A 24,330-nucleotide genomic window follows, 5' to 3' on the forward strand; every position below is an offset into this window, starting at 1 on the left:
ATTGACTGGCCCCAAAATGTATTAGACAGGAAAACAAGAAGGATGCTTCAAGATCACCAAATGATTTATAAAAAACAATGTATACCAAGATTACATATTCCCCGTTCCGAAGGAGGGATGGGTCTCCTTGAAATTGATTACATGTACAGATCTGCAATTGTGGGACTCCACACATATCTACTGACCTCAACAAGACCCAAATGTAGTGAAAGTTTTGAAACATGAGGAAAATAAATCTAAGATGACTTCTCTGCTTCATCTAGCAGAAGCATATCGGCGTCAAGCAAGAATGGAAATCAAACCAGAAGTTGATAAAAGTTCGGCAGCAACTGAATGTGCCAAAAAACAAAAGAAAGAATATAACATGAAGGACCAGATGAGAATGCAAGAAATGTGGAAAATGTATAAATATAGTTGGAAGTATAGAAAACTTCTGGAAGAACCACATGTTGATCAGGAAGGAATGCAGAAATGCTTAGGGAGAGGCGAATTCAAACCAAGAGACGAAAGGTTAATATTGGCAGACCAAGAGAGTGAGCTACGTACACGCTGGTTTACAAAGTTCATTGAACATGTGGGAGAAACAGACAAATGTAGGTTCTGTAAAACTGAATTGGAAACAGGTACACACCTGGTTGTGACATGCTAATGGCAGAAGGACTGTATACTGAAAGGCATAATAATGTGGCAAGACTGTTGCACCGGGGACTGTGCAAACATTATGGTACTGAAGTGGCTGAAAAACACTAAAGACATGAGCCACAAAGCATCATAGAAAATGATGAAGTTTATATCATATGGGATCATCCATTACTAACAGTTCAAAAGATAGATGCTAGAAAACTGGATGTAGTGATCCATGAAAAGAAGACAAAAGTAGCACTGATCATTGAAATCATCACACCCAGTTACTACAGTGTGTTGCATACAGAGAGAGACAGTAAAGTTATGTACTCACCATAACATTCCATGCGAGTTGTTCTTCTCACCTTCATTCTTTACTAATGGGTTCAGAGCCGATCCTCAGCTCCGACTCGGCCAACTGCAAAAGCTCAAGGTCTTCAACTAGCTCAAGGCCAACTCTCTATCCCATGATGCACACTGATCTTCCCTCAGATCTTGTTTGCTGCGTGACTACTTAGTAGTATAAATATGCCACTCAGAGAGTTGGATAAGAGACAAAGCACTCCATATGGATCTCAAGTAGACTAGATGGGAGTTGGAGGGTGGGACGTAAGAATAAAGGTGAGATGAACAACTCACATGGAACGTTATGGTGAGTACATAACTTCTTTAAGTGAAGTTGTTCTATCTCACCGTTCATTCTTTACTGATGGGTAGCGTCCCAAGCACCATCTTCTCGGGTGGCTCACGGGAGTATATTCCTCAGAACTGTGGAACCAAAGGAGGTCCTGTCCCTGGAGGCCTTGTCTACTTTGTAATGAGTGATAAAGGTATGAGGTGTTGACCGGGTAGCTGCTGCTCAAATAGAGTCTAATGGTAACCTCGCAGAAAATGCTAATGAGGTTGAAACAGCTCTAGTAGAGTGGGCCTTTTCTTTTTGTTGTAAGGGGCCATTTTATGAATTATAAATGAAGGAAATGCAATCAGATAGCCATCTTGACAAGGTTACTTTTGTCACTGAGGCACCCTTCTTTGACTCTGAAAAGGAAACAAAAAGTTGATCTGTTGACCTCAATTGTTTCGTTCTGTCTAGGTAAAATCGTAGTTGTCCATGAACACAAGTTTGTGTAGCATGTGTTTCATCCTATTTGCGTACCGGAGAAAGAAAACTGGCAACTCAATAGATTGGTTAAGATTTGCCTATGAACAAACTTTTGACAAAAAGGATGGATTAGTTCTGAGCAAAACTCTGTCATTATGGAAAATCAGATAAGGAGGTTTGATGGTTAAGGCTTGCAGCTCAGAAATCCGTCGAGTAGAAGTAATGGCTATCAGAAAAATAGTCTTCCATGAAAGGAATTTCAAAGAACAGGATGCAGCTGGTTCGAAAGGAGGTAGTATGATTCTGGATAGAACAAAATTTAGATGCCATGGCATGACTGGAGCTCTGAATGGAGGCCTCAGATGAATTGTACCTTTAAAAAAGGCTTTAGCAAGTTGATGCAACATGACATAAGAGGCTTGAAAACCAAAATGAAAGTTTGATACTGCTGCTAATTGAACTCTGATGGTAGCTGCAGCCGCTCCTTTGTTGAAAATTAGAAGTTATGCACTCACCATAACGTTCCATCTGAGTAGGTGACTTCATTTGGATGCAACCTGTGGGTATCGGATCCGACCCGGCATTTCAAAAGCTTAGGCTCCGAGCTCCTAGCTCCTCCCTCTTACCCATAACCCCTTGCCAAGCCCTGACTGACCTCAGATTGAGTTTGCCTAAATAATACTGACTACAGTACATGAACAAAGCATAAATACTCGCTCTATAAAGGTCGGGGGGATGGTTGCATCCAAATGAAGTCACCTACTCAGATGGAACGTTATGGTGAGTACATAACTTCTAAATCTGAAGTAGGCAGACTTCATTTGTCTGCAACCTGTGGGACAGAGTCCCCAGCTACCTGAATCTTGGCCGTCATGGAAGGATGTTCGAGCATCGCTGAGCCAAAGGATGCTCTTCCCTGGAAACAACATCCACCTTATAATGAGAAATAAAGGTATGAGGCGAGGCCCAAGTAGCTGCCGCAGATATCATCCAATGACACGGGACTTAAAGGCGGCTGGCGTGGAGACTGCCCTAGTAGAATGAGCCGTAACCCTCTGAGGAGCAGGTCTACCTGAAGTGTCATAAGCCTGCAGAATACAATTAGCAATCCACCTAGATAGTGTGACTTTAGACACTGCTTTACCCAAAGCAAATTTAGCAAAGGAGACGAACAGCTGATCTGATTGCCTGTGACCAGCTGTTCTGTGAATATAAAATCGTAATTGTCTATGAACATCCAAGGAATGCAATTTGTATTCTCCTTTGTTTGAGTACTTGGGAAAAACACAGGTAAATTGATTGATTGGTTGATATTAGATTCTGAAGAGACCTTGGAAGAAAAGATGGATTGGTCCTGAGGCACACCCTATCTGGAAAGAAAGAAAGGTAAAGATAGAGCCTGAAGTTCAGACACTCTTCTGGCTGAAGTGATAGCTACCAAGAAGGCAGTCTTCCAGGAAAGGTACTTTAGGTCTGTAGAAGCTGCAGGCTCGAAGGGAGGAGCAGTAAGGGCTTGCAGAACTAAAGATAGGTCCCAAGGTGGTACAATCTCCTTGACTGGAGGCCTCAACAAAAATCCCTTTGAGAAAGGTTTGCACAATTTCGCCGTCATGAGGGAGCTGTCTCATGACCAATGTGATAATGCCAATTGTACCTTAATCGTGGAAGAACTTGCCCTGATGAAAGAGGTCTGTTAAAAATCCAGCACTGCTGACATAGGTGCTGAGAAAGGATCCAAAGTTCTCTGAACCGCCCAAATAGAGAATCTCTTCCATTTACTCCGATAAACCTGCCTGGTGGAAGGTTTATGAGCTGCCACTAAGATGGCCTTGACTGGTGACGAGATACCGGGAGTCCTAATCAAGGATGGAACTGGAGCAGCCAAGCTGTCAATTTCAGGGTGCGTGGGTGGGAACCGAAATTCCCAGAGGGTGGGAGATGAGATCGAATCGGATCCAGAATCCAGGGTGGATTGATTTTGTGAGACCATACAAAGGGGAACCAGGGTTGACGAGGCCAGAGCGGGGCAATGAGAATCATTCTGCTCCCCAAACTGTTGGCTTTCTGCAGAAGCCTCTGCATCAGAGGTAGTGGAGGGTAGGCATAATGGAGACCGGGAGGCCAAGCATGCACCAGCGCATCTCGGAATTCCCTGGTGGGGAAGCAGAGAAGAAATTGCATTTGGCGTTTGAGGAGAGGCAAAAGATTGCAACAGGGTTGCCCCCAAACGGCAAAAATCTTCTTCGCTACCTGAGGATTAAGAGACCACTCGTGAGGTGAAAGAATGGTGCGACTGAGTTTTTCCATAAGGATGTTGGATTTTCGGAATGTTGCTACCAGAAAGCGTTTGGTGGAAATTGCCCATTCCCAGACTCTCATGGCCTCTCGACAAAGGGGATAGGACCTGGTTCCTCCCTGTTTGTTGATGTACGAGACTACCGACATGTTGTCTGTCTGAATCGCAATAGTCCCTGAAGGAAGAACGTGGTGAAGTGCTTGCAACGCTAGGAGCACCGCCTTCATTTCCAGGACATTTATATGCAACGACGTCTCTGTGGGGTTCCACGTGCCTTGGACAATCTTTCCGCAGAATGCCCCCACCCGAGGCAAGAAGCGTCCGTGGTCACTGTGGCTGGGAAATGCAGCACAAAAGGTCTCCCTGTCAGGGGCTCCGGAGAAAGAAGCCACCAAAGAAGGGAATCCTTGCACGCTTTGCTGACCGCTATCGGAGTGTTGAGAGAGGAACAGAGAGGGACCACTGAACCTGAAGGGTCCATTGAAGAACCCGCATGCGTAAGCGTGCATGAATAAGAAGCGGATAGCTGCCGCCATCGAACCTAGGGCCCTCAGGACAAGCTGCAGTCGGAAATGGTTGCAGGACCGCTGCTACATGACACTTCAGGTTGGCAATTCTGTCTGGAGTGAGGAAGGCTCGCATTGACCTGGTGTTTAGCCTTCTTCCTATGAAATCTATAGCTTGTGTGGGTGCAGTAAAGATTTCTCCCAGTTGACAGTGATGCCCAGCCTTGGGGCTAGTCGAAGAAAGTAGTCCCTGGCTGAGCACAGAAGATGCCTTGATGATGCCGTCAGGAGCCAGTCGTCCAGGTGCGGAAAGACCTGTAATCCCTGGAGCCTCAGGTGGGCCGCTACCACCGCTAGAACCTTGGTGAACACCCTGGGGCTGAGGTGAGACCAAAGGGAGGACCCTGAACTGGTAATGACTGGCTCCCAGCCGGCGAAGAAACCTCCTGGACCGTCTGTCCATGCGAATGTGGTAGTGCAGCGTCCTTGAGGTCAATGGAGCACATCCAGTCGTTCTCCCTCAAGAGAGTATAGATTGAAGGGTGACCATCCGGAACTTTGCTTGGTTACTGACAGGTTCAGCAGGGAAAGATCTAAGATTGGTCTTAAGTCCCCGTTTTCTTTGGCACCAAAAAGAACCTGGAGTAAAACCCTGACCCGGTTTGATCTGGGGACGCACTGGATAGCTCTTTTCTAGCAGCTGTTCGATTTGATAGCTGCTGCCTCCTGGTCGGGTGGAACATCTGGGAGGCTGCGGGATCTGGGAACTTTGTACAGGGGATTGTATAACCTCTGGATATCACGAAGCACCCAGCGGTCTGATGTGATGGACTCACAAGAAGTTAGGTGCCTCGGAACGCCCCGACTGCCTCCAGAGACGGACAGCCGGGCAACCCTTCAGGGCTGCTGCGTGGGTCTCTCAGAGAAAGGTTCTCTGGACCCAAAGTTTCTAGGAGCACCCTGCCTCTAGGGGCGACCTCCTGTCCTCCTCTGCCACGGGAGGACTGGTTATCCGGAGCAGGTTGGGACTGCTGCGATTTCGAACCACATCTTCTTCTGTCCCTTTTGGTTCTTCGAGAAGGGCCTCTGGGGTGCTGAGAAGCGGGCTCCGACGGCAGACCGCGTCTTGCCATCCTTTTCGCTCTGGACCAGTGTTTCGAACAGTCTTGCCAAACAAGGCAGAACCATCAAAGGGGCATTAAAAGTCGCCTTGAAGGGCTCTCTTGAAATCACAGTGGCGGAGCCAGGCCTGCCGCCTCATGACTAGGCCTGCTCCGCTGGCTCTAGCGGCTCCCTCGGTAGCATGAGAAAGTAGCTGAATAGATGTGTTAGAAACCGCTCTAAGTGGCCATTCGGGTGGAGTATACCTGCTTATCCTCACCCGACATGGACTCTGGGGGAGATGCAGCGTATTCTTTAATCAGATCCCGCTGCATCCTGATGACGTGTGCCATGTAGTTCAGCGCTCTCAAAGAGAAGGTTGCTGAACTGAAAACTCGCTTCCCAATGCGATCCATCGAGCGGGACTCCTTGCCCGGAGGATGCATAGAGGGACTCTCCTGGGCCAATTCCCTCTTAGTGGCTGCAGCCATCATCATGGCATCTACTGGGGGGCCCTTGCTCCAGTGAGTGCAGTCCGCCAGAGGGGAACGGATATGGTCAGGACGCTTGGGTACAGGCTCAACGGTGTCCGGATCCTTCCACGCTCTGATGGATATAAGGTCCACCAGAGGGTCGGCAGGAGGGGACACCCAAGAGGTAGATGGGCCCGCCTCGAATGCCTCCAAGAACACAGACTCGTCTGAGGAAGCCTTGGGGGCAGACCACCCCCCCCTGATCCTTAACATTTCCATAATGTCTCCAAATGAGACGTCTTCAGGGGGTGATCTTGGGGAGCCTTCCCCTTCACCCAAGTCTGTGTCTTCGGTAACAGACTCGGGGGAGTCCATGTGCCTCCTTTTGCACTTACGCTTGGTACTTCATCGGGGCTGTCCGAGGAGTACTCTTCCGCAGCTGGATGTTCCAAGGGAACTACTTGGGACATCGAGGCGGGCTGTCCCTGGGACCGGCTGGTGGGAGCCTGGCCGAATTGCAAGGAGTGCGGGATGGAGCCGTGGCAGGGACCGGGGTCGGACGTCCTCAACAGTGCCCTTTCCACTCGTCGAAGGCCGAGGGAGCCAGCTTCTCTAAACCCGAGCCGGCCCCACTCGGATCCGGCCGCGGATCGGGCGGACCGTCGGATCCGAGACGTGTGCTCCGATCTGGGCGGGCGAAGACACACCAGCTCCCTCGGATCCGAGGCTCGGTCCTCGGCTCGAGAGGTGCACTCAAGGGATGGGGCGGATCCGAGGTGCGCCGACCTATCGGATCCGACCCACCCCGGATCCAACTCTGCCCGGCGCCGACAGCTCCGAACCCATGGTATGGGTGGGAGAAGGAGCCAAAGGAAGCCCCTCCCGGATGGGGGGGGGGGGCTAGGAGCACTCCCATTTGCATTTGGGCCTGGACGAATTTCCTCATCATCCGGTCCATATCTGCTTCACTCATGGAGAATGTGGATCTGGTGGGGGCCACCGACGCGGACCTAGAGAGCCGCCTGGGACCTCGCTGAAGGGCTAGCCTCCTCCTCCTCGGGCCCAGGAGAGAACCGAGGGGAGTGGAGCCGAGGAGGAGGAAAGCTAGAAGGCACAAGGGAGGCCCGCTTAGATGGAGGAGCCGAACTGGAGGTTTCAGCTCTCCGTTTGTGGTGCCTCTCCCTGTGCCTCTCCTTCTTCACTCTCTCCCTAGAAGACTCTCTCTCCTCCGGCATCTTAGAGGGAGGTTGAGTCCCAGCCGGTGAAGGAGAGCCCACAGCAACTGCTTGCTGAGTAGAAGGGGCAGAGCGGTATCTGGAGGGAGAAGTCCCGCCAGCACCAGCTTCGACCTCCGCTCCCTCAGAGCTCGGGGGCTGAACCCTGCACAAATGGTACAACCAGATGACAGGTGTTCAACCCCAAGCATTCTTGACTGAGTGTGGCCATCCGCTGGGGACAGCTTATGGCCACACTCGGTATTAGAGAATACAGCCTTATGGGCTTCAGACATGTTAAGCCCTAACAGGCCTCAAACAAACACACACACACAAACTACGCAAAACCCGAGAAAAGTTTAAAAGAAAGAGAGAGGAAAGCCTAACACAATCACTTCTAACTAATTAAATTAAAAAAGTTAAGGTTTTTGAAAATTTTTCTGTCAGAAAACTTATCTGCACTAGGAGCTCAAGGAATCCGTCGCAACTTGAAAGCGGCAAACGAAATCTGGGGTCAGTCAGGGCTTGGCAAGGGGTTATGGGTAAGAAGGAGGAGCTAGGAGCTCGGAGCCTAAGTTTTTGAAATGCCGGCTCGGATCCGATACCCACAGGTTGCAGACAAATGAAGTCTGCCTACTTCAGATCTTTAGTTAGGAATTCCAATATAGATGGGATCGGAGCTAAAGCCCATAAAGAAAATCTCTTCCATTTGCTAAGATATAACTTTCTGGTAGATGACTTATGAGAGGATGTTACAATATGTTGGGACTCAGTTGAGAGGTTGTAAATCCTGGCTATTGTGGGAATTGTAGCAGCCAAGCTGTCAGCTTTAGGGAAGAGTAAAGAGCTCCCGATGAATGGGTCAAGAGATCCGGAAATGGGTCCAGGATCCAGAGTTCTACTAAAAGATGAGGCTGGAGAAAGGGAAACCAAATTTGCCGAGGCCAGTAAGGGGCTACTAATATCATGGTCCTTCCCAGAAGTTTTGCTTTCTGTAATACCTTGGGAATCAGGGGGAAGGGGGGAAAAGCATAAAGGAGACCCAGGGGCCAATTGTGCACCAGTCCATCCCTTGGGGCTTCCCCTGGTTGGGGGATTAAGGCAAAGTAGCTGCTGCATTTTGTGTTTGTTGGGGGTGGCAAAGTTATCGCAGCAAGGCTGGCCCCACCTGTGGAAAATCCTGTCCATTACTTGTTGCTTCAGGGACCACTCATGAGGCAGTAAGATTGCCCTGTTCAGCTTGTTTGCTATCACACTGGATTTCCCCGGGATGTGCGCTGCTAACAGAAAGCATTGGGAGGAGATTGCCCACTGCCATTCTCTCATGGCCTCTCAACACAGGAAGTAAGATTTGGTTCCTCCTTGTTTGTTGATGTACCAGACTACTGATTTGTTGTCCATCTGAATAGCAATTGTTCCCAGAGGTAGAGTCTTGAAAAACTTCAACACTAGAAGTACCGCTCTCATCTCCAGACCATTTATATGCAGATGAGCCTCATGTTTCTTCCACGTCCCTTGGGCTGTTCTTCCCTGAAAATGGCCCTCCACCCTATCAAAGAAGTGTCCATGGTCACCGTGGCTATGGGATTGGGTAGAACGAATGGACGTCTCTGAGATACATGCTGAGACATCAACCACCATTGAAGGTCTTCCTTGAACGCATTCATTATGACAATTTGATGTGACATTGGAAGTTCCTGAAAGGACCATTGAGAGAATAGGAGCCATTGTAGAATTCGCACATGCATTTGTGCAAGGGTAATGGCAATGATTGCTGCTGCCATCAATCCTAGCAATTTGACATTGAGACTGGGGCTTTTTTCTCGGAAGCAGGTCTGATGCTTGTTCTCATAAGAGAGAAATTCTTTCTGGAGATAGACAATGTCATAGAAACTGTGTTTAGCTTTGCTCCTATGAAGACAGTCTGCTGAGATGGCAATAAGGTAGATTTTTCTGAGTTGATGGTAATCACCAATCGATTGCATAGGTTAAGGTTGAGTCCCTCGCTTGAATGAGTTGATGCTTGTTGGTGGCAGTGAGGAGCCAGTCGTCTAGATAAAGAAACACCTGGAATCCCAACAGTCTCAGGTGAGTGGTGACTACTGGCATACATTTGGTGAACACTCTGGGGGCTGTAGTGAGACCAAAGGGCAGTGTGTGAAATTGATAATGGCTGGCTCCCAGCCAGAAGCGTAGATGATCCCTGTATGGTGTGTCCATCTTTATGTGGTAGTACGCATCCTGAAGATCTATAGAGCACATCCAATTGTCTTTTCCCAGAAAGGGAAGTATTGACTGAAGTGTGACCATCTGGAACTTCGTCTTTTTCACTGACTTGTTTAGTCTGCTTATGGCCAGAATAGGTCTCCAGTCCCCTGTTTAATTTGGAACTAAAAAGAACCTTGAGTAAGTTCCGGATCCTCTTTGTTCTGCTGTGACTGGCTGAATGACTCTTTTATCCAGCAACCTTTGGGCTTCTAAGGCTGCTAGGTCCCTGTGACTGGATGGAACATCTGGGATTTTCTTTACTAGAGGGGGTGGGGTGGCAAAGGGAATATAGTATCCGCTGGATATTATGCTTTGTTCCCAGCGGTCTTTTAGCCAGGTGTCTAGGTACAAAGATAGGCGTCTCCCGACTGCCTCCAGAAATGGACAGTCAGGCCTCCTCTCAGGAGCGCTGATAGGGCTTGCCAAAGAACTGGTCTCTGTCGTCCTGGTTCTGCAGACCCCCACCACCACCACGTGGATGGTGTCTTCCATTATTACCCCCCTCTGCCTCTAGAGGGGGTGTCACCATGAGCATTTTGGAAAGACTTACAGAATCATATCTTTCCACCTCCCCTCCCTTTGGGGTAGGGTCTATTCAGGATAGAAAAAATGTACACCAACAGCAGACAAGGTCTTTCTGTCTTTCTCACTCCTGGTAAGAGTTTCCTTAACCTTAGGTCCAAAAAGGGACAAAACGTCAAAGGGGGGATTAATGAAGAAAGACTTAAAGGGTTCTGCAAAGGAACACAAGCGCATCCAGGAATGTCTCCTAAGAGCGATTCCTGTACCCGCTGCCCTGCTCGTAACATCAGTTGCATCATACAACAGACGCGTGAAAGAGTTCACTATTGAATTAAGAGTGGAGAGCTGGGAAGTTATCTTGTCTGAAACTCCCGCAGCTACTGAACCCTGTGGGGTATCTCCTAGCTCATTCAGGAGATCCCTTTGTAACCTGGTAAAATGTGTGAGGTAGTTCAGCAATCGTAGAACAAAGGCCACTGAACTGAACATATGCATCCTGTATCAGTCCATAATCCTAGATTCCCTATTAGGAGGATGAACAGATGAAGTCGTCTCCGATAATTCTTTCTTGGTGGCTGTCGCCACCACCGTAGCATCAACTGGTACTCCTTTGGTAAGGTAAAGTCTGTCTTGTGGGCTGGTAATAAATTTGCTGGGCCTCCTAGGGACAGGCTCCATGGTGTCTGGGGACTCCCATGCCCTTTGAGTGAGCAATTCCAGCAACTCATCGAAGAATGGAGACACCCAACAGCTGGAGGATTGAGATCCGAAAACCTTCAGGAGAACTGACTCATCATCAGAACGGTTAAGGGATTTCCAGCCACCCCTTTGTTTAAGAATCTCCAAGATATCTGCAAAGGCGGTATCTTCTGAGGGGGACTGTGTGGACCCTTCTGACTCATCCAAGTCAGTATCTGAAGTGACTGACTCCTATGGGGAGTCCAAATGCTTCCTCTTGCAGAGTTTCTTCCTAGGGACTTCTTCAGTGGGGGCTTCTGGAGAGGTCTCAGAAGAACATGGCTCACCCAATGGAGCTTCCTGAGGCTCAGGATCTCTATGCTTCAAAGGAGCATGTGATGAAGAGGCAGACACCGGTGCTTTCAAGGAGGGAGCTGCTCGAACTGATGGAGTGGTTGTTGGGGTGGACAAAGCCTTCCTCATAATGTCGAAGGCCCCTCGGTCCTGACAGGAAGAGTCCCTTGGATCCGAAGAAACGATGGAAATGGTCTGCACTGGTACAGAGGGCTCTGACCTAGAGGATGGGTTCGAGCTCACTCAAGCCGAAGCCCAGAGAGGTAAAGTTGGCACCAAGTCGAACCGACTGTCCTGCCCAGACCCGACCAGTGAGTGTCGGCCCATAGATTCCTTGGCTGGTGCCGAGGGCATAAGGGCAGTCGGGGCTGAAAAACCTATAGAAGGTGTCAAACCTGAAGGGTCCACGATCTTCTGTTATGGTCTCTCTGGCTCCGAAACATTCATGTGAGTAGGAGGGGGAACAGAAGATGTAGGAGGAACTAAGATCAGCTCCGAAGCCCCCTGGGCCGGTGCTGATAAAACTTTTGCTAGTGCCGGTATCTGTAGGAGCTTCTTCACCACACGGTCCACATCCAGATCAGACAGTCTATTTGAGGACTGGAGGAATGTGACGAGGCCACAGATTGTAGTATAGGAGGCTTTAGGGTTGGAGATACCAGCTCCGAACCATAACGACAGTCAGTTCCGAAGGCTGTGGAACTTATGTCGATGCTTTACTGGAAGCTGACTTTGATGTAGATGGAGATTTTGATGGCTCCGTCTTCTTTGAGCGTTTGTCTGGCTTATCCAGTGATTCCTGAAATGATGATTTAAGCAGACCTTTATCCATCAACTTTCTCTTCCTCACATGTAACACTCTTGAGCTGAAGGAGTGGCATACAGAGCAGCTTTCTTGCAGGTGAGCCTCACCCAAGCAGAAAACACATTCAATGTGTCCATCAGTAATGGACATCTGTTGCCCACATCTAGGGCACTTCTTGAAGCCAGACTTAGCTTTCTCTTTTTCCTGGTGTGACATCTTCAACAGCAGCAAAAACAATATTCACACCACAACTATTCAAGTCTAAAACAAATCAGTACACACAGAAGTTATACATGTACCCTGTGAAAAAGAAAGGCTACAACTGCACTCTAACACACCACACACAGTATACTAAACAGTAATAAGAAATAGAAACCCAATGGCCTAAAAAAAAAAAAAAAAAACGGCCCCTAACTTCACTAAACAGGAAGTAAAGGTAAGTATACACCCTGTAAAAAAAGGGCTAAACACACATGTCTAAAAGGGAAGAAACACTCTGCCCTTAAAATTACAGGCTAAAACTATTAAGCACATTAACTATGTCAGAATATATATCTATATGCTCTAAGAAAGAGCTAACACGCACTTTAAGTTAAAGAGAAAGGAGAAATAAAGGGCCTAATAAAAAACGCCGCCACTAGTTTCTCTTAAACACACTAACTATACTAATTCATGAGAGATAGGGAGAATAGAAGGCCTAACTACAAAAAACTGTCCTTAAGGACTAATTATCTAATCTAAAACTAACTATAAGAAGAAGCTACATACACTAACTACAATATTAATACTAAAGTATTACATTTTGACTAAAACTATAGCTATAATATTCAAAAAGAAAAGTTTTTCACTGGCCAGAGCTGGTGAATGTCTGATCTAGTTGCAGCAGCAAACGAGATCTGAGGGAAGATCAGAGTGCATCATGGGATAGGGAGTTGGCCTCGAGCTGGTTGAAGTCCTTGAACTTTTGCAGTTGGCCGAGTCAGAGCCGAGGATCGGCTCCGAACCTATCAGTAAAGAATGAAAGGCGAGACAGAACAACTTCACATTATCAGGATTTGCAGGCAGAAACGAGATCAATGTGGCAGAAAGATACCCAGACAGTTCCAATAGTAGTAGGAGCAACGGGTCTTATAAAAAAGAATCTACAATCATACTTAGACATGTTACCAATTCATGTAACCCTGTACGAATCACAGGAGGAGTCATTACTGGGCACATTGCGGGTGCTGTGAAGAGCACTTTTGGCTGACATCAACGATTGAAACAATACTAATTTCATGAACTTTAATCGTACTTTGACTTAGGAATGGGGTCCATTCTCGTCATGATATTAGAAACCCAAAAGACTTGGAGAAATTAAAAAGAGTAAAACCACATACTACAGGCAGCCAGATTAATTAAATTCAGGCCATTACATAAAACCACAGTCTTACATGTATTACCTACTTCGTTCTTAAAAAAGTAACCATCACATAATGGCCAGACTGTGGGATCAATATCCAGAATGCTACTTGAACAAACCTTTTTCTCTTTAATATGAGATGGCTTCACACAATTCAAAGTCTGTCTTATACTCCAATCTACTAGGAAGCTGATTTACTACACCCTCTGAATCAGCAGCAAGTATATCTTTGACAATTTCACTGGGACGATCTTCGCCAAACACAGCCGTAAGATGAACACATGGTAAGACCTCATAATTCCGGGGGATATGACTCATGCTTATGTATACTGGACAAAAGCAACTCACCTCATCAGTAGCATGTCTATGTCACCATCATCATTTTTTCTATACAGCCCTATTACCTCTGCTCCTTCACTTGTTTTTCCAGCACAAAAACACAGCCACAAATATTTTCATTTCTGTGATAACACTGCACAATACAAAGAGCCATACATACTCCAATGGCACAGGACAAATCTTCCAAAGTAGAACAGTCTGGAAATCCTGCCATGGCTGACACTAAACACACCATAACCCCTGTAGCTACTATCATGGATTAAAAACACAATTCGCAAATGCACAGCTTCATCCAGCAACACAACTATCCAACAGCCTACAAATTCACATCTCTGATGTCACCCATACACCATTACCTCAGAGTATAACTAACATAACTTACAACAGCAATAATTCTTGAATGGACACAATGGTAACACAATGCTGGTCATTTTTCACTATCAAATGCCAACAACGTCTATCTACTATGTAACAAAATCCATAATGTCACTCCACCAGCTAAACTATGCACATCAACACCTACTCGATCAGCAGTACACATCTATGATCTTTCACTCTTTGCCTCTCATCATACCTATCATTTGCACTTTTTCCTTTTCTCTCATTTTGACACCTTTTACAAACTTTTTGCTCAAATACATCTTTGCTCTTGTGGATTACACCCATACATAAACACATGCACACAAACATGCGCACACGCAACATTTTTCTAAAGATAAGTAAAAGCGAAAAATCAATTTCTCATATGTTGCACTTACTGATTTCAATAAATAATGTTCTTACAAATTAATATACAAAATCTAATACTCCACCTTCAAAACTGAAATAAATCTGATAAACAAAAATTAGGGGTCCAGGAGGTAGAAAATATTTTATTTGTGTTACAAACTGTGGGGTGCACTCATATTTCATGAAGTGTTTTTTCTGTTAATACAATATGTGGAAACACCCAGAAAAACAAAAAAATAATATCCAACCTGTGCAACCAACATATTCAATGTACACACGTGTGTGTGTGTGTGTGTGTGTGTGTGTGTGTGTGTGTGTGTGTGTGTGTGTGTGTGTGTGTGTATATATATATATATATATATATATATATACATATACACACACACACACACACACACACGTGTGAGTGCGTATATGTACACGTACGCATACACACAAAACAGATCAACTCTCCTACCTGGACCCTATAACAATCCAACCATCATATGGCGAGTCACCCTATATAAATATATAAACACACAAAGTAGATGAACTCTGTTACCTCGGTCCTGTAACAATCCAACCATCATATGTCTGGTCACCATACCCGGAATTCTCAATAAGTCCATCACCATTTTTATCAAACCTTTGTTCAGATTCCATGACAGCCTGACCAAGAGGAAAAAAATGCATTTTTAGCTTTATGCAGAAAAGTGTACTTATTTTAATGTTTTATCCTGTCACTGGTTCCTCTCTACAATATCCTGAACATGCATGATTGCAACTGACAGTATCAAAAACATCTATTTTGAATGCATTTAATTGGTTTGAGACAAAACTCTATAACAAGACTGCATAATAACATTTCACCAATTTGGCTAATATTTTTAATTCTGAGAGTACTTTCCTGCAGATTTGTGGCAATGCACAAAAGTAAAAAAAAAATAACAAAAGCAACAGAAATATGCATGACAGCCAAATAACTCTTCTCTACCTACGGAAGGGGAAAATAATGTGAAGTTTTATCTCTTAATGAGATAATACAATAAAGACGTTTTCACTGATTTGTGCAGCAGTACAATACAGAGAAGTGGAAAAGTAATTGAAACAAATGTTATTTTACATCCAAATAGAAAAGCACACCTGTCCCTTGAAGTTGGTCTATCACAAACAACCAGCAGATATTAGAAACGAGAGTAGACCAAACACCACGAAGGTTGCAAAAGCTTTATTCTTAAAACCCAGGAAAAGTAAGCGCTTTCGCGTGCCACCAAAAAGCACGCTTCATCAGACAAGTATAAAACAGCACTAAAACATTCCTTTTTATATCTTGTATAGGAACTCCTAATGAGCCAATTAAATAATTAATTCATTAAGATATATCAGATGATTCATCAAATTGGTTCATTCACTTCTTTTATACATCACTGTTTAACGTTGTACATATCTTATTCTTGCCTAAGACAGCGTAATTACTTTTAAACAATAAAATATAACTTTGTCAGCCTATTTGAATAAATTTTTTAAAACAATAGATTAAGAGGTATATATTATAAGTAGAATACCATGTCATTTAAGACGCTCCATTATTTAAAACGTATGAATAACCCGTTCTAATCCCATACTAATATACCATACTCACTATTGTGCATGCTGAAAACCATAACATTCATTCTTATAGTGTATTTCATTGATCGCCATCATTCAACAAAGTAATATATGTGTTGGCGACTATCATAGTTTTGCCAAACAATTTCATGTGTCACAGACAGCTGAGCATAGAAGTGATGGTGATTAAACGTACAAAAAACAAATTCATAGTACAGATGTCACGGGCTAGTCAAGACACTTAAAAATGTGTCTGAGTATCAAACTTTCTATCGTTAATACCTTATACTAAAAACAATCTATTGCTTTATAAACATTATAAAATCTAAATAGTTAAAATATTTTCTAAACTGTGTACGTGAATAATATATTATTTAGATATTAATTGATATAAAATATCATTCATATGGATGCTACAACATAAATAATAGTTGTTATTCACTATCTATTCCATATATATATATCACAATAAAAATACCAATATAAAAAATATGTGAAAATGTACTTGTGCATAAATAGAAGTATATAAAAATGAAAATAATAATAAATTCGATGTTAGTATATAATAAATATCTATCAAAATAAAACATTTTATGACCAGTATAGAATTCAAAAATATAAATATATAATTGATAATTTTAATATATAATATATATAAAACATCTATTTTGAATGCATTTAATTGGTTTGAGACAAAACTCTATAACAAGACTGCATAATAACATTTCACCAATTTGGCTAATATTTTTAATTCTGAGAGTACTTTCCTGCAGATTTGTGGCAATGCACAAAAGTAAAAAAAAAATAACAAAAGCAACAGAAATATGCATGACAGCCAAATAACTCTTCTCTACCTACGGAAGGGGAAAATAATGTGAAGTTTTATCTCTTAATGAGATAATACAATAAAGACGTTTTCACTGATTTGTGCAGCAGTACAATACAGAGAAGTGGAAAAGTAATTGAAACAAATGTTATTTTACATCTTAATGAAATAACATAATAAAGAATGCCTCATTGGTTTATGAATTTTTAGACTAAGTTGACTGCAAATGCAAATAACCTTCTACAGCTAACTACTACACGAAAGCTCTAAAAAACAATTTGCAGATATCAAGAAAATACTTAAACAAGAAACAGCTACATATCAGACATCTGCTCATAAACTAGGCTATGAAAAAGTGAATAAAGACCAAATACAAAATGGATAGATATCCAAATGACTCCATGTAAAAGGAAAAACAAGAAAGAACTCAACCAGAGAGGCAAGCAATGGCAATGCTACATGTTGCACTACCCTGTTAATCAGTTGGTTTCACACGTCTCTGGCCAGACCGCCAAAGACAGCCACTTAATGTGTACAATGCTGAGGTTTCACTGTAATGAAAAGTGAAATAAACTGTGGTCAACTTGCTACTCTTAAATACAGAGCAAGCCCCTCCCCACCCAAAAAAAACACATATACAAGCATAGCCATAGCAATGATCGTTTTACAATGATTTCAGCAGGTAAAATATATTGTGTGACACTGGTCTTGCCATATAGGATCAGTGACTGTTTAACAGTGATCAAGCAACAAGAAAAGGGTAAGTCACTTTTATTCACAGATGGCTTTTATACTGATGGAGTACAGCTAATTTGACTGTGTCCATGTTTGACTGTGATAAAAGAATAGCCATGGTAAAGTATTCCAACTTGCCTAACACAAGTGGAAACTGCTCCTACAAAGCCAGAATAATGACCATTTAACTTGACTATTACTGGAGGGGTCAGTCAATTTTATCAACAGACAGATGACTGCCCAACAATTAAAACCACTTTACTGTGGTAAATTACAATAATAATACTAGCAACCATTATTATTATGACCACAGTAATATATTTCAAGTTTGTTTCATATGAACACATAGAAGCCACTGCAAAATATTAAACATGACTGTGCACAAATGCACACTAGTCCTGCAAAGCCATATTAATCACTTTTTTAAATGAGCAAATGGCAAAAGTCAGATACTTTCATCCACAGATAGATCCTCATTTAGCAATTATAGCCATTTTGTTGAATGTACACGCCACAGATAGAAGGCGATAAAGTATTTCAGTTTTGTTAAACACAAACAGCAACCACAGTAAAGTTTTCCAATGTTTTTTAACTTGTTTCACACAGATCATATTAGTTCTAAAAACAGAATAATCATTAAATGACAGCAGGCATTCATTTCATCCAATGATAATCCTTATACCCAGTAATAATAGCTATTTTGTTGTACATGTCTTTCTGAAATATTAGTCTGCAATAAAATAAAAAAAACAGGGCACGATAACGTGTTTCAACTCCATTCATGCAGCTGCTCATCGGCCACTGTCAAGTATATGACATTCAAGCCATTAATCCTGAAAAGGTGCCCAGTGCCTATTTTGGCTACCCGCCAAGATTACAAAAAGGAAAACGATAACAGCAATAAAATAGCAATAATCATAGCTTATGGATACTGCTGGTCTTTCCACTAAGACCAAAGCATTCACTTCAACTTTACTATTTAAAATTTGTGGGCTTTCTGTTCCTTGGCACCTCAAGATCTAGACAATGAATCAGATAGATTACAGATGGAAAAGAGGAAGAAGCCTACAAACTGGGTAATCATATGTAATTCTTCAGACTGTTTCAGATAAGGAAAACTGTTCATAGAGAAACTCAACAGAAATACTCTCCTCAGATTAGGAAACGGTTACCTGAGGAGAAATCACAGAATTTGTTTCCTCCAGATCCATTCCTTGTTCTCACACTGGGGATCCAAACAACATAGATAGGAAAAACAGAAAGCACACAGTTCTTAGTTGAAAGTGTTTAATAAAATTGAACGCTTTTGTCTGCATGCATCAGGAAGACTTCTTCAGAATACAAAAAAATGAAAAAAAACAAGCTATTTAAAAGGCCCTCGCCCCATCACATGACCTTAATTAACCAATAAGCAAATAAACATATAAAAACCTGTGACAAGTCATTGCTTAAATTAAAACAATTTCCATTGATAAATTATCAGGTTATACTAAATTTGAACACAGGGGGTGTAAAAGAATTCAAATGAATTTGCCATTTTAGCTAATTGAATTCACACCAGGGATCTTCGCATGCAGAAGAAAACATACTATAACAGATGTTTTTCATGATCTCTGCTGAAGTAGCCTTAGCTATATGGGTTATATCCTGCACAGGATGCATATCCTGTCAAGGATATAACAAACAAGTACACCTTCCAAAGCTTCAAGGCAACTTCCACGTGCCCAAGCAGTTAGCTCTGAAAAGGTCAATGGGAAGAAAATAAATATTTGAGTCCATAACTTAGCAATAAAAGCACACAAAAATAAGGTGAGTGGAGGGAGGAAGAGGCTATTGCAGCAGTGACCATTTGAACATCTACTGTTATGGCAAGTTTGCTTACATAACTGCAATATGTTCACCGTTTGATCACTGATGCAGTTGCCTTAGCTATATGGGTAGATTACCACTGCTTATCCTACCTGGGAGGAAGAAGGATTAGTATCCAGGAGCCTCTGGAGAATGGTCTTAGAAAATCCTGTTCTGACCCTGGAAAACGAAGGCAGTAAGATCTACCTGATAATCTCTTGCAGATGTCTGACTAATAAGGAAAACAGTCTTCAAATTCAAAATCATGAACTAAAAACTGATGAGCTGGTTTCAAAAGGAGATAAATTTAACTTTTTCCATCACAAAGATAAGATCCCAACAAGGTGAACCCTGTGTTCTAGGTGGTCTTAAATGCAAACTCCTTTCAAACACGGCTTGAACAGAGTCTGTGAAAACAGATGACAATCCATGGGCAGACATGTTGAAATGGCTAATAAATATACCTTGTTAAAGCAGTAAAACAGACCAGAAGAGAAACTCACACCAGTGGTGCTTAATTCTTCATTGGGCCCTGGTTATTAGAGTGGCATCAACTAGAAAATCTCTTACAAGTACTAACATAGGATTTCCCAGTAGCAGGATTTACTGCCTCCTTAACATCCTCACAAACAAGGTGCCTATGATATATCAAAACTGATTCATCCAAGCAGCTAAATGTAGCTGTTTCAGACTGGGGTTTATCAAATTCCCCCATCTTGTGTACTTAGATTCTAAATGAAGGGAAAAACACTGTTGCCTGTGCCAGAAGAAAATCACCACAATGATATTTGAAGAGCTCTTCTGAAACTTTGGAAAGGCCCTAGATCTCAGATGAAAGGGTGGAAATTCATAAAGGAATAGTCCTGTCCATGAAAATGAAAAAGAAACTGTTCCCCAGACTTGCTTGCAAAGAATCCTGGAACAGAATATGTTGAGTAATCTGTTTTGAAAGGAGGCAAACAGATCTACTTGAGCTGTTCCCTACATCTGGATCAGTTACTGGAAGATCCCACCAGTTTAATTTTCATTCATGACGGTCTCTCCTGGACCTATTCAGCTTGTCTGTCACTACATTTTGCTCTGACAGAATGAAGAAAGATTAAAGGGCAAACACTGCTTCAAAGCAACCTCCCATGCTACCACACCCACGCTGCACAAAGGTTAAGACATGACACCCCTTTGTTTATGCACCATTGCGGTGTTATCTGTAATCAACTGCAAAGGACCTAAGGACTACAGATTCTATAGCTTGATTACAGCTAAAAACTCTTCCACATTTATGTGCTTTGGATCTGTCTTGTTCCAAAGACCCTGCACTTTTACCTTCATTGATGCAGATTAACCATTCATTTGTTGTTGCAGATTGAGCAAGGGATGTGTGAGAAACAAACTAGACCAGGACTCAGTGAAATCTGTCATCTCTACCAAAGAGGTTGTCTTGTCACAAAGACTAGTACCAGAATGTGGAGATCCAATGGATGGGAATACTGGGTCCATACAGTATTAAAAAACAAACACAATTTCTCTCATGCACCACCTTGTAAGAGGAATCATGAGAATCATAGAGGTCATGAACCCCAAAATCCTGAGATACTCTCTGACTGATGTCTGCGACTGACTAGAGAAACTCACTAAGAATTCCAGATATAATGCCACATTTTCTGAGTTAGGAATGCCTTTAACATGGACGAATCCGGAAGACATCCAGGAAACAGAATCCTGTAAGAAGAAATGAGAGAAGAATTCTGAATATTTAACTGGAAGTCAGGGTCTACAAGGAGATTTTCTTACCCATGGAAAGGACTCCTGACACTAGGAAAAGACTGCAAAGATAAACAAGTTGTTTAAACAGGGGATAATTGTGAAAACCCTGAAGTGTGCAGTAGGCTATCACTAGAGCTAAACATGTTCTAAATACCATTCAAGTATCGGATAATTTAAAAGTGTAATGCAAAGAACTGAAAGTGTGATCCTGACACACAAAACTAAGAAATGTCTGAAATCTAGATTTCTAGAATATGATGATAAACAACTTTTAAATGTAGTGTCATCAGAAACATAAAAGGGGAATAAAAAGTTATCAAGTTGTGCAGGCATGACATTTTGAACCTCAGCACTATCAAAAACTGGTTTTAAAAAAAAGGTCTGTAACTGTTTGTGATGATGTGAGGTATTGCCAGCTATGCCAGGAGAAGTAGGGCAGTGGATGTGTAACATATGCCAGCACAGCTAGCTATAATTTTGTAAAGAATTATATGTTATTTGAATATCAAACTGATTTATACAGATGCTTGTGTTGAAAAGGTATCAACAGTGTGACTTATTGGATACAGGAAGAAATATACATGTACTAATGCAACTGTTGAAATGTATACACTGTAACAAAGGATACGGGAAAAGAAGGGGTTAATCTCAGTCCAACTGACTTTAAAAACAGTTTGAAATTAAATTAGCAGGGCTTAGGCCATAAAGATGTTATGTCACCATTATGAATGAAGCCAGAGACCCAATGTCTGTAAGAAGCATGGTTAATTAGTCTCTGTAAGAAGAGCAGAAGTGTTAAAATTGTTTTACAGCTTCCAGATGCTGCAATAAACTTTAGCAAAGCTTGAGGTATGTATTGTAACAAATATGTGCTAAATCCTGGCAGCCTCTAGTGATGAGGGTAGTGTGGGAAACAGAGTCTGATGACCAGATGTGATGTCATTTTGTAACCAACTCTGAAATAATATTTTGAAATTACAGAGAGAAGTCTGTCAGTTGACTTGGCAGTCTGTTTTTGGAACCTGGCAAAGAAGGACCCCTCACCTACTTCATCTTGCCTTGTTCTAGTAAATTAACCAGTAATTCTTTAGATCAGACAGGAAAATACACTGAGATTAGATAAGTATTGTTTTTCTGTAACTGTGTGAACCTGTCCACCTGGGTTATTTTTAATATTTCCTGTGGCTGAAACTCTGGAGTTTATTGCAAATACAGTCGATATAAAAAGTGTACACACTCCTGTTAAAATGCCTGTTTTTGTAATATAAAAAAATGAGACCACAATAAATCATTTCAAAACTTTTCCCACCTTTAATGCAACCTATAATTTAAAAACTTTTCCCACCTTTAATGCAACCTATAACCTGTATAATTCAATTGAAAAACAAACAAATCTGTTAGGGGAAAAATATAAAAAAATAAAAACTGTACAATATGCTGGTTGCATGTAAGTGCACACCCTTAAACTAATACTTTGTTGTGTGTGCACACGCTTAAACTAATACTTTGTTGAAGCACCTTTTGATTTAATTACAGCATTCAGTCTTCTTGGGTATACACCTGCCATAAGTTAGAGACCCTGATTAACCCCAAATAAAGTTCAGCTGTCCTAGTAGGATTTTCCTGACATTTACTCAGTTGCCTGCTACAGGAAAAGCCATGGTTCGCAGAGAGCTTACAAAGCATCAGAGGGAGAATGGTACAAAACATTTCCACAGCATTGGATATACCATGGAACACAGTGAAGACAGTAATCAAAAAGTGGAGAAAATATGGGACAACAGTGACGTTGCAAAGAACTGGAAGTCCCTCCAAAATTGACGAAAAGACAAGACATAAACTGGTCAGGGAGGCTGCCAAGATTCCTACAGTAACACTGAAGGAGCTGCAGGAATTCTGGTAAGTACTGGTTGTGTACTACATGTGACAATCTCCCGTATTCTCCATATGTCTGGACTATGGGGTAGGGTTGCAAGACGGAAGCCTTTTCTTACACAGAAAAACATTCAGGCCTGGCTAAAATTTGTAAAACAATAGACCAAGTCTCTCAAAAGCATATGAGAAAATGTGTTATGGTCTGATGAGACCAATGTTGAACTTTTTAGCCACAATTCCAAAAGGGAGGTTTGGAGCAAAAACAACACTCTGCATCACCAAAAGAACACCATCCCCATGGTGAAGCATGGTGGTAGCAGTATCATGCTTTGGGGTTGCTTTTCTTCAGCTGGACCAGGGGCTTTAGTCAAGGAGGAGGGAATTATGAACAGTTCCAAATACCAGTCACTTTTTGCCCAAACCCTTCAGGCATCTGCTAGAAAGATGAAGAGGAATGTCACCTTTCAACACAATGACCCCAAGTATACATCCAAATCAACAGAAGAATGGCTTCACCAGAAGAAAATTAAATTTTTGGAGTTACCCAGCCAGAGCACAGACCTAAATCCAATAGAAAATCTGTGGGGTGACCTAAAGAGGGCTGTGCACAAGAGATGCCCTCGCAATCTGACAGATTTGGAGTGCTTCTGCAAGGAAGAGTGGGCAAATATTGCCAAGTCAAGATGTGCCATGCTGATAGACTCCTACCCAAGAAGACTGAATGCTGTAATTAAATCAAAAGGTGCTTCAACAAAGTATTAGTTTAAGGGTGTGCACACACAACAAAGTATTAGTTTCAGGGTGTGCACACTTGTACAACCAGTGTACTGTACATTTTTTATTTTTTATATTTTTTCCCCTAACAAATTTGTTTGTTTTTCAATTGAACTGTACTGGTTATATGTCACATTAAAGGTGGGAAAAGTTTTGAAATTATTTATTGTGGTCTCATTTTTTCATATCACAAAAAATAGAAGTTATGTTCTTACCATAACGTTCCATGTTAGTTGTCTTCTTCTCGCCTTCTTTCTTGCTGGATGGGTTCGGAGCCGACCTCGGCCACTCTAAAAGCTCGAGAGTTGGTTCCACCGGCTCGAGGCTCCCCTTATATCCCACAATGCTAGGCGGTATTACCTCAGATCTCATTTGTAAGCTATGCCCAGCCAAAAATAACTCCAGAACCACTGGAAAAGGGGAAAAAAAACCACCTCTATAAAAGGAAGGGAAGAAAGTGACCTGAAAACTTGATGAAGGAATATATGCACAGAACAGCATATACCTA

The 24,330-nt window shown here is 42.6% G+C and overlaps 1 protein-coding gene across 2 annotated transcripts in view; it reads right to left on the reverse strand.

The window, feature by feature from the left end:
• The window catches only part of GBA2 (glucosylceramidase beta 2), a 2,751,058-nt gene that overhangs the window by 422,358 nt on the left and 2,304,370 nt on the right, over window positions 1–24,330 (reverse strand). For both annotated transcript variants that reach the window (XM_044078535.1, XM_044078526.1), the window contains exon 13: window positions 14,955–15,061. In XM_044078535.1, coding sequence (XP_043934470.1) covers window positions 14,955–15,061 — 107 coding nt within the window. The remainder of the gene's footprint in view (window positions 1–14,954; window positions 15,062–24,330) is intronic.

The sequence above is a fragment of the Protopterus annectens genome, chromosome 1.part1, assembly GCF_019279795.1.
Source record: "Protopterus annectens isolate FY-2018-M chromosome 1.part1, PAN1.0, whole genome shotgun sequence".
NCBI lineage: Eukaryota > Metazoa > Chordata > Ceratodontiformes > Protopteridae > Protopterus > Protopterus annectens.